Raw genomic sequence first — 12,955 nt, 5'->3', positions numbered from 1 at the left:
CCCCTCCATATCGAAGTGTTAACTCTATATGGGGTGCAGATAGCTATGTGGCGTGTTAATACATGCGTCCCCTGTTGATATACGATGTCTTAAAGGGAAACCTTTAGGATACTCGCTCCAGAAGTTAGAATTCTGTGATAACCTGTGTTTAAATTCTCTGGGAATATCTTAGTAGTTAATATACCCAAGGAAGCTACCTAAAAGGATCCTTCCATCAGGACGTCATGGCTATCTCACCCAAAAATAGATTTTTCGCTTCGCTCAAAATCCTTTATATATATATATATATATATATATATATATATATATATATATATATATATATATATATATATATATATATATATATATATATATGTATATATATATATATATTTATATATATATATATATATATATATATATGTGTGTGTATATATATATATATATATATATATATATATATATATATATATATATATATATATATATATATATAATATAATATAAAATAATGATGATGATGATCATGTTTATCATCATCAGCCATTACTGGTCCACTGCAGAACAAAGGCCTTAGACATATCCTTCTAATCGCATCTATTTATGATGTTTCTATGCCAGTCTATACCCACAAAATTTTCTTAGTTTGTCAATCCATTGTCTTCTTTTGCAATCTCTAGGGACCCAATCTGTTATTCTTAATGCCCATCTATTATCTGTCACTCTCACTATATGTCCTGCCCATGTCCATTTATTTTTCTTATATGTCATAATATCCTCTACTTTAGTTTGCTCTTGTATCTGTGTTACTCTTTTTGTCTCTCAGTGTTAATCCCATCATTATTTTTTCTATAACTCTATGAGTTGTGAATAGCTATGTTCTTAGCTCTTTAAGTTGTAAATAGCTATATTCTAAGTCTTAAGGAAGGCTAAACTAAAGTAGAGGATATTCTAACAACATGTAAGAAAAAGAAATGAACATCGGCAGGACATATGAGAATGACAGACAATAGTTGGACAGAAGACTGCTCGGTAGCCGTAACAGCCTGTTTCATCCCAGGCAAGAAAAATGTGCTGGCGGACAATCTTATAAGGAAGACTCAGATAGTAGGATCCAATTAGTCTTTTAAAAAAACAGATAGACAACAGAGTTTTTGATTTTGTAGGGTTCAGACTATTGACCTGTTCGTGATGTCTCTAAACCGGAAACTTCCGGTGTACTTCTCTCCAGTACCAGATCCCAGGCATTCTGGCAAGACACCTTCCAAAATCAGTGAGACAAACCAGAAGTATACGAGTTTCCCCCCTTCTCCCTAGTAAGGAAGCACCGCACGACCTCCCGATGACCCTAATAGCTCCGTTGTGCTAATATGCGGAATTGTTCCCTTACCTCCTTCATCTACTCATAGAGGCACCGAGAGAGCTCCCTCAACTTCACGTTTTACTTAGGCAATCACACAAGAAGATCTTCCACCTCAATTCTAATGCTTTGACTTCATGCTTGAAGGTTATCTAGCAGGTCCTCACAACGAGGGGCTTTTCGAGACAGGTTGCATAAATAATGGTAGGATACTTCAGGATTCTTCTGCCGCCATATATCAGGCAAAGTGGTTCGTCTTTTAACGTTGCTATTGTGGACGGTGTATCACTCCTCTCAGTGCCACTATTCCAACGATAGCGAGGTTTTTGTAGTACCTCAGGGAGGAAAAACTGCTCGGTCTCAGTGGTGAAAGACTATTGCTCAGCCTTGATCCTCGCTTTCAGACTTAGCGGAGTTAACATTTTCTCCTTGATAGAACTGCCTATCGTAATCTGGAACTGAGTGCACCTGCCCCACTTGGAAGTCGGACCTCCTCCTTGGAATGTAGTGCAAGTGTTACATTCTTTGAAAGTAGCGCTTTATGAACTTCTCCAGAAAAGATCGGTTCGTGACTTGATATTGAAGACGGTTATCCTGTTAGCTCTGGTCTTTGCAAAGAGAGTCAGTGAGCTAGATGGTCTGTCATACAACATTGCTCATTCAAAGGAATGGGGGCAATTGACAATCGGTTTCATCCCTGAGTTTGTAGCCAAGACTCAATATCTGACTGTAGCAGATACTAGATTCTGGCCTTCTCAGATTGAGAGTCTTATTTTCGTAACAGATGACCCAGATCAGTTGTTACTCTGCCCTGTAAGGGCATTGAGGAAATATCTTGAAAGAACTTTCAGAGGTCTCCCTTAGATCAGAAGGCTCTTCAGGAGCACAGGAAGGGTCAAGAGGAAGACGGCAAAGAGCACAATCTCTTCCTGGAATAGGCAAGAGATTAAACAAGCCCTACAACCAGGCTCTAACTCTTCCAACCGTCGACCCTTAGCTCAAGACGTCAGGGGTGTCGGCACATCCTGGCGTTCAAATATAATTTTTCTTTTACACTGGTGCTACAAGCGGGCATGTGGAAACGTCAAACCATGTTTGCAACCCACTACCTGCAAGACATAACCTTCAGGAACCTAGATACTTTTTTTGATAGGACCTGTGGTGGCTGCACAAAATGTGGTAAATAACACCCCAGCTCCCTAGGACAAGTAGCAGTTAGTCAAGGGCAAATGTTACCCGTGACTAAGACTAGAACGAATGTGTTAGTGGCTGTCCACTTCCTATTTCATTCTCCCCTCTCTTGGGGTTTCAGCATTCGAGGAACTCTGCAAGCTGACCTCCTCTAACTGCAAGTGGGTATCATTGTCCCCAATCTCCAAGCGAGGTGGAGTCGGGCAATGTCTAGGTTAAGTGTGGAGTTTGGCTACAAGTTTGTGCTTACCTGGTCAAGTCACATTGCTAAATTATTATACCTTAGCTTAGCACAAATTCCCCGGGCCATTAACTCTCAGGATTAACAACGTGACAGGGCGCCTGTAAACAGCTTATGCAAAGCAATACCCTGGGACAGTCATCAGCGAGTTGTTTTTTTTGGACTTCCACCCACCTAAGAATGAGTCTTCACTGTAAAGAGCATAATGGTTTGTATATAGTGCCGGAACAAATGAAAAATCTGGAAATAATTAGCATTTTCCCTAACTATACAAACCTGGAGCTCTTTACACATACTGTACTGGTCCCACCATCACCTTCCCCCAGGAAGTCCGGCCTCATTGGAAAAGTAACGTTAATTTACTAGTGCTGGTGTGAGCAGAGTGGTTGGTCTACCACACTCCCCCCTCTGCTAATTAGCGGAGGGTAGTTGTACTGTACTTCGCAAAAAAGCTTAGGCTAGTTTCAGCTATCGCCGAAATATATCTACGTTGTAAAGAGTTGTAGGTTTGTATAGTTAGGAAAAATACAAATTATTTCCAAATTTGTCATATTTGGTCAAGTGAAATTTTGTATGGCTGTACTAAAGTTACAACTAGAACGTATTTTATAAGCAAATCAGTAAGCTTTGTTTATGGATTAGATAATTTTGATATGGTGTTATAAATATCTGTTAAAATTTGTATATTTTTTTCAGATTGGCAAGTGTGAAAAGTAAGTCTTTCCAAATATTTTTAACTGACGCAGAAACTAGTTTATTTCAATATCGACTTCTAAAGGGGGGAGAAGTAGCAATAAAACAAAGTTTGAAAATCTTGAGACGACATACTCGTTATGCATTGAAACATCAATTATTGAACTTTCATCACCAAGGACTGTTAGAACAGATTCAGGAGATAGTGGAGCAAATTCTAACATCCAGTATGTTGTCATGTCAAAAGGATGACTCATGCCATCATGTACTGAAAGGTTAGTTGTTTCTGTTGTGCTGTATTATTCTGTGCTTGTTAGAAGTGTACGGTTCTTGATCAGTTATTTATTTATTTTTTTTTTTCTTTTTTTTTTAGTGCCTGGCCCTTTGGGCTTGACATGGGCACTGTCCAACATTACAGCCAGCTGTTCAATTTACTTCAACATTTTCATTCTATATACATTACTGTACCTGAAACTATTATTTAAGTGAATCTTACTCTTATTATTACGTATTATTATTATTATTATTATTATTATTATTATTATTATTAATAGCTAAGCTACAACCCTAGTTGGAAAAGCAGAATGCTATAAGCCCAGGGGCCCCAACAGGGAAAATAGCCCAGTGAGGAAACGAAACAAGGAAAAATAAAATATTTTAAGGAAAGTAACAACATTAAAATAAATAATTCTTATATAAATTATAAATACTTTAACAAAACAAGAAGAGAACTTAGATAGAATAGTGTGCCCGAGTGTACCCTCAAGCAAGAGAACTCTAATCCAAGACAGTGGAAGACCATTGTACAGAGTCTATGGCACTACCCAAGACTAGAGAACAAAGGTTTGATTTTGGAGTGTCCTTCTCCTAGAAGAGCTGCTTACCATAGCTAAAGAGTCTCTTCTACCCTTACCAAGAGGAAAGTAGCTACTGAACAATTACAGTGAAGTAGTTAACCCCTTGGGTGAAGAAGAATTGTTTGGTATACTCAGTGTTGTCAGGTGTATGAGGACAGAGAAGAATCTTTAAAGAATAGGCCAGATTATTCGGTGTATGTGTAGGCAAAGGGAAAGAACCGTAACCATAGAGAAGGATCCAATGTAGTACTGTCTGGCCAGTCAAAGGACCCTGTAACTCTCTGGCGGTAGTATCTCAACGGGCGGCTGGTGCCCTGGCCAACCTAGTACCTATAGTCATCATGCTAATGTCCTCAAAGCTAATTGTCTCCTGACCTTTAAATAGGAAATAGAACTCTCTCTCTCTCTCTCTCTCTCTCTCTCTCTCTCTCTCTCTCTCTCTCTCTCTCTCTCTCTCTCTCTCTCTCTCTCTCTCTCTTATTGGATATCGGAAGAAATTTCACTAAGCTAATGTATATCGCTATTGAAATAGAAATAACCAATGTTGAAGTAACTTGTATTTTTACTAGTTATAGAAATGTAAGTTATTTAAAATACAGAAATGTCTTCTATAGAACTGTAATAGCTGCCGAACTAATTAATAAGATAGTTGGTTATTGACAGGTGGTAAGAGCAGGGTGCCCCAATCATTTGCATGTTACAGATTATGAAGCACTTTGGCATTTAAGCCTCTGGCAAAATTCCAAAAGGAGTGTGTACAATAGTTTGCCAGTTTTTACGGGTTTTTTTATGATTACTTTTGTACTAGACGTACAATACATTTACGATTCAAATTGGGTTTCCTTAATAGATTTTTTCATGTATAAGGCTATCAGAACAAAAGGTTATGGCTCAATGTCACCCATGATAAGATTAGCCTGTTTAGTGTGAAGTTGTCTGGTAGCCTGTTTTTTCTAACATTATTATAAAGTTGTCTGGTTACCAGACACCTTCAGAAACAATTGCAATTTGAATGTGGACGCTAATGATAATCAAAATAAAAGGTTTAGCTTGAGTGTCTTCTCAATGATGGGCTGGGCAATGGCGGTGGGGTAGTTTATCCACCCTGGCAGGCTCAACCATACCGCTAAGGCCAGTTCTGAGAGACCAGACTAAGACTGGACCCCTATAGGCCTTCTCCTTTATTTCAGATAGGCAAAGGCTAGGAGAAGGAAAACTCCAAAATCAAACCAAACAAGACCCCAACGGCGGAGCTTCCCAATGCCGGCGGAAGAGGGCAATGCCTGTCGGGCAGGCAACAAGGCGGCCCTTGACATAACAAGAACCCGGCAGCCCGATGCACCCAACATCGGAGAAGCCGCATGTCTCATATGTCTTGAGCCGCGGTGAAAACGATGTGGGCCAAGTGTGTGTGCGTGGCCGTTGCAAAGCCACGACCACCCAAAACAATATACCCAGCTACTGGCATTCTGTCATTTCCTCCACCCTTCTTCATCTCTTTCTCACCATCATCATCATCATCACCACCACCAAGTCCTGAGGCGACAGCACCGTGGGTGAAGGGGGCAGGCCTGGATAGCTGGAAGCCCTTAGCCCACGACTGCACTCAGGCGGCGAGTCTAAGATTCAGTCGCTCTCTGGTGACGGTGCCGTGACACCAGAATTCAGCAGCTGGACCCTTGACTGGGCTGGCCTATTGAGGACACCGCAGCCCACCCCACATGGGGAGGCCCCTAGAAAAGGTGGGTTAAACATCGGACACGGCAAACCCGTCTGGTCAGCTCACCGCGGCTGGCGGACATCCCACTAATGCGGTCTAAACAACAAGAAAAAATTATTAACCTTAGGTGCGTGGAACATCCGCACCCTCCAAGACGTGATGAACACCAACCGCCCGGAACGACGTACAGCCCTCGTCTGCAAGGAGCTAGCCCGCTTCAATGTTGATGTGGCGGCTCTTAGCGAGACCAGACTACCCGAAGAGGGCAACATCAGGGAAGCTGGAACAGGCTACACCATCTTCTGGAAAAGCAAGGCCCTAGAGGAGCCTCGCATCCACGGTGTCGGCTTCGCCATCCGTTCCCAGCTAGTGCAGCAGCACAACCTCGCTCCCAAGGCCATCAGTGAGCGCCTGATGACTGTCCGCATCCCCATCACGCGGGACAGACACCTCACCCTGATCTCTGTCTACGCCCCGACTATGACCTCAACCGATGATGACAAAGCTGCCTTCTACACCCAGCTCGACCGCACCATCCAGGCAGTGCCCGCCAATGACAAGCTCGTTGTGCTTGGCGACTTTAATGCCCGAATAGGCAAAGACCATCGCCTGTGGGTGGGAATCATCGGCCGCCATGGCATTGGAAATTGCAACGCCAATGGCCAACTCCTACTGAGTCTGTGTGCAGAACACCAACTTGTGGTAACCAACACCATCTTCCAGTTACCAAAGCGACAAAAGACCACATGGAGACACCCACGGTCTAAACACTGGCACACCCTGGACTACGTCCTGACCTGAGCCAGAGACCGAGGAGACGTCCGCATCACCCGATCCATGCCCGGAGCGGACGACTGCTGGATGGACCACAGACTCCTCATCTCCCGACTCTCCGTGACGACCCTACGACCACTCAGAAGGGCACCTGACAGCGTACCACACCAACGCTTTGATTGTAGCAAGCTCCACAACCCACAGGTGGCACAGAACTACAAGGAGGCCTGCGAACGACACCTCGCAGACCCCGTAGACCCCGTGGGTCAGGCCACTGTTGAGCACCACTGGACCACCCTCAGAAACCCCATGGCCCTAGGAAACACTAGGCTATACCACCAAGAAACGGCAGGATTGGTTCGATGAGAATGATGCTACCATCTCTCTTCTCATTGAAACCAAACGACAAGCACGCCTGACTTTGGAAAACCAACCAACAGCAGCTAACAAATGTGCTCACAAGGTGGCTGAAGCTGGTTGCCAAAGAGGGATCCGTGAACCCCAGAACACCTGGTGGCAAAGAAAAGCTGCAGAAATACAGAGTTTCACTGACCAATGTGACCTGCGCAGCCTCTATGCAGCAACAAAGGAAATATTCGGTCCCACACGGTCATCAGTGGGCGGCCTGAAGGACGCGGATGGGGCCACGACTATCACCGACAGCGAGGGCATCCTGGCCAGGTGGAGGTCTCACTTTGAGAACCTCCTCAATGACCAAGCAGACACCCCAGACGACCTCCTGCGAATGACCCCGCAGCATCCCGTCCATCACTGGATGGCACTACCACCCTCCATCCAGGACTTCAACAAGGCCCTGCAGCGCATGAAGCCCGGCAAAGCCCCAGGGCCAGACAACATCCCGTTGGAGCTCCTCACTCACGGTGGCCCCGGGTTGAGGAACCGTTTGATGCTCCTTATACTGAAAATATGGGAGACCAAGACCCTCCCCAGTGACTTCCGCGATGCAAACATCATTACCATCTTCAAGAAGGGAGACAGGGAGAACTGTAACAACTACCGGGGAATATCACTACTAAGCATCGCGAGTAAGATTTTCGCTCAGATTCTCCTTGACTGCCTCCTTATTCTCGCAGAAGATGTCCTGCCAGAGTCCCAGTGCAGCTTTCGACCTTCCCGCGGGACCATAGACATGATCTTCTGCGTGCGACAACTACAAGAGAAGAACCTCGAACAACAACAGCCCATAATGTTCATCTTCTGGGATTTGAAAAAGGCCTTCGACAAAGTACCTCGACCTGCCATGTGGGCTCTCCTCAAAAGACATGGCTGCCCACCCGATTTTGTCAAGCTGGTGCGTGCCCTCCATGATGGAATGGTTGGGAGAGTCTGCCACCAGAACTCTCTTTCAGGCCCATTCCCCATCAATGGCGGCCTGAAGCAGGGCTGTGTTCTGGCCCCAACGTGTTTCTCGCTATACACCGCAGCAATGCTTAACAAGATTCCCCCAGACACACCCTCAGTCGACCTACGTTTCCGCATGGATGGAGGCGTTTTCAACCTCGCTAGACTCCGCGCCAGAACCAAGACCACCTTGTGTGCAGTGCGAGAACTGCAGTATGCTGACGACAATGCCACCCCAGGTCAGACGGCAGAGGACCTGCAGTCGTTATCTGATGCATACAACTCTGCCTACGAACGTTTTGGGATGCAAGTCAACACAGACAAAACCAAGACCCTCGTCCAACATCCACCAGGACTGATGCTCCCAAACTTCAATACCACAGTGAATGACCAACCATTAGAACAGGTGGACCAGTTCTACTTAGGGAGCATCCTAACATCAGCTCCCACAAGCAAAAAGGACCTGGAGAACAGGATCAGGGCAGCCCACTCCGCCTTTGGCCGACTCAACTGCCGTGTATTTAACAACCACGCACTGACAATGACCACCAAAATAATGGTGTTCAGGGCAGTAGTCCTCTCCACGCTCCTGTATGCATGTGAAACATGATATAGAAGCGATATTAAAAACCTAGAACGCTTCCAACAAATGAAACTGAGGCAGATCTTGAAAATCCCCTGGGAGAGCCACACCACCAACATTGAAGTCTTAGAACGTGCCTCGCTGACCAGCGTGGAGGCCACCATCATCCACCACCGCCTCCGCTGGATAGGACACGTGCATAGGCTCCCAAAGAAGATATTCTACGGAGAACTGACCCAGGGCACCAGACCATGAGGAGCCCCGAAAATGCGCTATAAAGATCAACTAAAGCGCACCCTGGCTCTAACTGACATCGATCCTTCCTCATGGGAAGAAACAGCCAGGGACAGGAAAACCTGGAGGAGTATAGTACACCATGGCACCGTGGACTTCGAGGAGAGGAGGAGACAAAATGAGGAGACTAGGAGGAGAAGAAGGAGAGAGCGATTAGAACAGCCCCGCCCACCACCTACCCTCCCTTGTGAACACTTCCACGACTCTTCCACCACAGACTAGGACTTAACAGCCACATCAAACATAAGCACCCACCCCAAAGATAGGAGGCTGATGGCTAACGACAGAACCCAATACTCGGACATGAGTGGGCGCTGACGACGACGATTATTATTATTATTATTTCTGGGTCGACCTGTGGCGCCCGGTGAAAAGTCCTTCTTGTATATCTTTTCTGATAAAACCTTCCAATTATACCAGAAAAAAATAAAAGCATGGAATGCTGAGGTTACAACCCTCGCGCAAGCACCTTTTGGGTGTCGTGTATAAAGCAAAGGCGCGTGAAATCCACTATTCACAGGTTGACTTCCATTTAGTTAATTCCTTCGTCAAAGGGATGGGCCGATACAAAGGCCCTAGACAAACCCCCAGCGCCACACCACCCACGCCACGACGCGAGCGCCATCTGAACATCATCCTTCTTTTTGGAATCCAAAGTGTTGAATTGTTTTGTTGTGCTCTCGGTCTTTTTTATCAATCGTGGATTTATTTTGTCATGTCCGAAGCTCCATCTTCACACATTCCAATGTTAAGTACCATAGTTTGTTTTGACAGTGTTTTATTGTACCGGGCTTTTGTTTTATATCCAGTATAGTCTGTTTTATTATTCCCGTCTGGCCTTTCATGGCGGCCATTGTTTGTTCACTTGTTTGGGAATTCATCTTTGTCTGCCCGTTTAGTACTCTGTCACTTAGGTTCTTGGTTAAGTCCCTGGCCTTATGCCTTTAGAACCGTTATTATTTTTATTTTTATTTTTTTGTGTTTTTATGCTCATTGTACTTTTTGCTAGTAAGTCCAGCCTACGAGCGAGATAGCGATTTAGCTTTGTATTTGTTTAGTACCCGCCCCTCCAAGGCGTTCGTCACTCGACTGTGCTATTTATTTTAAGTTTTAGCAGTTGCTATTCTTCGATCGTAGTGTTTTATGGATGTACAGGTTTATTTTATACGTTTATAATAGTGTTGTGTGTTTTTTAGTCCTGTTTTTGTGTTTAAGAGAGCGAGAGCTTGGGGTCCCCGTTTTCTGTTCGCAGTCACGAGTTACCCCTTTCTCTCGTTTTCTTTCTTAGCTCCGGTGGGGGAGCGGATTTCCCGTTTTCCGTTTTGTGCGTTCAGCGGGTTCTCCCTCCCTCACCTCTCCCCCTCTGGGTGGATGATAACTTACGAGTTATTTATTTTTCGTGACTTTTCAATTGTTAGCGTTATTTTGGTCCGTGTTTCGTCCTCTCCCCGTTACGGCTCGGGAGTAGTTATGAATGTTTTCCACTCCGCCTTGAGTTATACTCCGCCATGAGGGATTCTCAATAACTTTCGTTCTATTGTTATATTTATATTGTTTACTACATGGGACGGGCTTCATATTGTTTAGATACGACCCTCCGGTGGCCCTTACTCCGGTCTCAGGCCACGGCCATATCCACAATAGCCTTTGTTATTACAACTGTGTTTGTTATTCACAATAATTATTCAGGACCTTTCTTCTCCCTCCGGCCTCACCGGAGATCGTAAATATGCTTTACTATACAGTAATCTAAGCTTTAGACTTTAGCTGCGGCTTAGCTTTTTATCTTTCACAATTGAATTATTAGCCACAATTGAATTATTCAGGGTTTGGTCGCCCAAACACTTCACACTTATAGTTGCCTTAGCTAATTAGCTAGGGCTCCTTTATTCAGGACATTTCATTACGCTCCGGCCTCACCGGAGCTCCGGCTTCACCGGAGGTCGCCCATACACTTCACACTTATATTTGCCTTGCCTTTAGCTAAGGCTGGTGTTTATATTTATTTTAAGGGCATGTCACTGCTTCCCCGACCCTTGGAGGTCGGCGGATTGCTTTAAGTTAATTATCCTTATGTCATTAACAGACATTGGGTGCATTACAAATATACAGACAATTGAATGTTAAAGTGCCAACAATGGTATGGTGCGGTATCAACTTAAAGTTAATATTCGGTTGTTTGGTCAATGCAATATGGGTGCTTAGGGAATTCAGTGAGTGCCGGAACTCTAAAATAATAGGTTTTTTATCCCTTATCAGAGTTTCAAGCAACACCAGACTCATGTCTCCTTTCTTTTACAGAACGCCCGTTGTACTGCTGAAGGATGCCCTGCCTCGTTCAGCGACCCCGTTGGGCATGACCTCTGCCGGTCTCATGCTCACTGCTCCATTCCCTTTATCCAGGAACCGGGACAGGCCCAATACCCAGTTTGGTTCCCGGATTTGTGCTCGCTCTGTTATGAGCTGTCGTCAGTTCTGCTGAATGATGATGTAAGTGGGTTTTCCCTTTGTTCCTTATTTCTCGTTGGCAGACACTAATATAGACATGAATATGATATACACAGTATATTTGGGAGGGCAAACCCCCTCCTCCATCACTAATCACTGCAAATCTTACAGGCCGATGATGTCTCTCTTCGTTCAGCAAGGGCTACTCTTCGTCCGTGGGTGTCGGGCTTTGGCAGGAATGCCCCGTCTGGCGCACCCTATCTCCTCGATGGGGACATGGCCTCCCGTCTCTTCCCAGGCTCGACTACTGCTGCAGTCTCCCCTGACCTTGCTGCCCCTTTAATTGAAGAAGTCAGGGCTACCATTTCCGTGGAGGACGAACCCCTCGTACCGATGGACATGGCGGGTCTGGATATAGACGTAGAACCCAGGGACGAGCAGGTAAGTGGTGCCGAGTTGGTGGAAACCCTTTTCTCTCCTACTCCCTCTCCTACCTCTTCCTTTCTAGGTTTTGATAACTCTAAGGCTTCTCGGGATCCCTCTGCCTCCGTACGACCCAAGGTGAAGCCACTTCGAACTTATAAGACTTCAGCTTTGCCAGTATCAACGTCACCGGTCCCCGGACCCTCGACAGCTCCTGATATTCATATTGCTCCTCGTAAAACCACTACTCCTAAGAAGTCTAAGTCTACCAAATCCAAGAAAAAACCAACGGGTGACTTTCAGGTACCCTGGGCTGATCTCCTCCCCATCCAACTGATCAAAGGATTGGTCAGGGATCAAGTTCAACATCATGGCTACTCTGATCCGGGCCGGAACTCAGTTTCCTCCCCCTTCTGCCCCAGACGCATCGAAGCTGCCGCCCTTCGATAAAAACAATCCTTGGCGATTTGCCTTGCATGCTCCATTCGTAGATGGTTCCCTAACTCTAGAGGGCATGGGCACCCGCCCTCTAGAGGACCTGGAGTTCTATCCCCCGGGCCTAGCATTCCCGTTCAATGGTTTTGTACGGTTAAAGGAACATGCATTGGTCCGTATGGACAAGGTACCGAAGGAAACGGTCATATTTCCGAAAGAGCAGGCCCAGGCTATCTGGGCCAGAACACTATCAGAGTGGGGGTGTATTAACTCCAAGCTCACCCCACACAAAGGTTCCTACACTATTTTTACGACAGCGGCCTCCATCTCTTTGCCACTCATAGACAAAGTCACAGAGCTGACTATACAGGCCATCAAGGAAGGCTCTTCCATGCCGGCTCTCAAGGAGACGGACCCCACCTCTTTGCTTATTCCGGGTACCTCGGCAGCCTGGGATGCTGCGGCTTCTACCTTCACGGTGGGGAAACTAGACCCGGACTGTGCCTCTACTCTTTTCTCTGAGAAGCTTCCCAGATTAATAGAGAGTCTTCTCAAAACTGAGTTCGAGACCCGTACTAGACTTGCTAGGTCC

At 45.5% G+C, this 12,955-nt stretch overlaps 1 protein-coding gene across 1 annotated transcript in view; it reads left to right on the top strand.

Annotated features, from left to right (window-relative positions):
• LOC137616316 (procollagen-lysine,2-oxoglutarate 5-dioxygenase 1-like) overlaps positions 1 to 12,955 on the top strand; it is a 201,984-nt gene that overhangs the window by 40,293 nt on the left and 148,736 nt on the right. The window contains exon 3 of the mRNA XM_068345964.1: positions 3,471 to 3,742. Within this exon, the coding sequence (XP_068202065.1) occupies positions 3,471 to 3,742 (272 nt within the window). The remainder of the gene's footprint in view (positions 1 to 3,470; positions 3,743 to 12,955) is intronic.

Source organism: Palaemon carinicauda, chromosome 22 (assembly GCF_036898095.1).
Source record: "Palaemon carinicauda isolate YSFRI2023 chromosome 22, ASM3689809v2, whole genome shotgun sequence".
NCBI lineage: Eukaryota > Metazoa > Arthropoda > Malacostraca > Decapoda > Palaemonidae > Palaemon > Palaemon carinicauda.
Note: the sequence above shows the minus strand (reverse complement) of the source record. Positions and strands in the feature narration are given on the sequence as shown.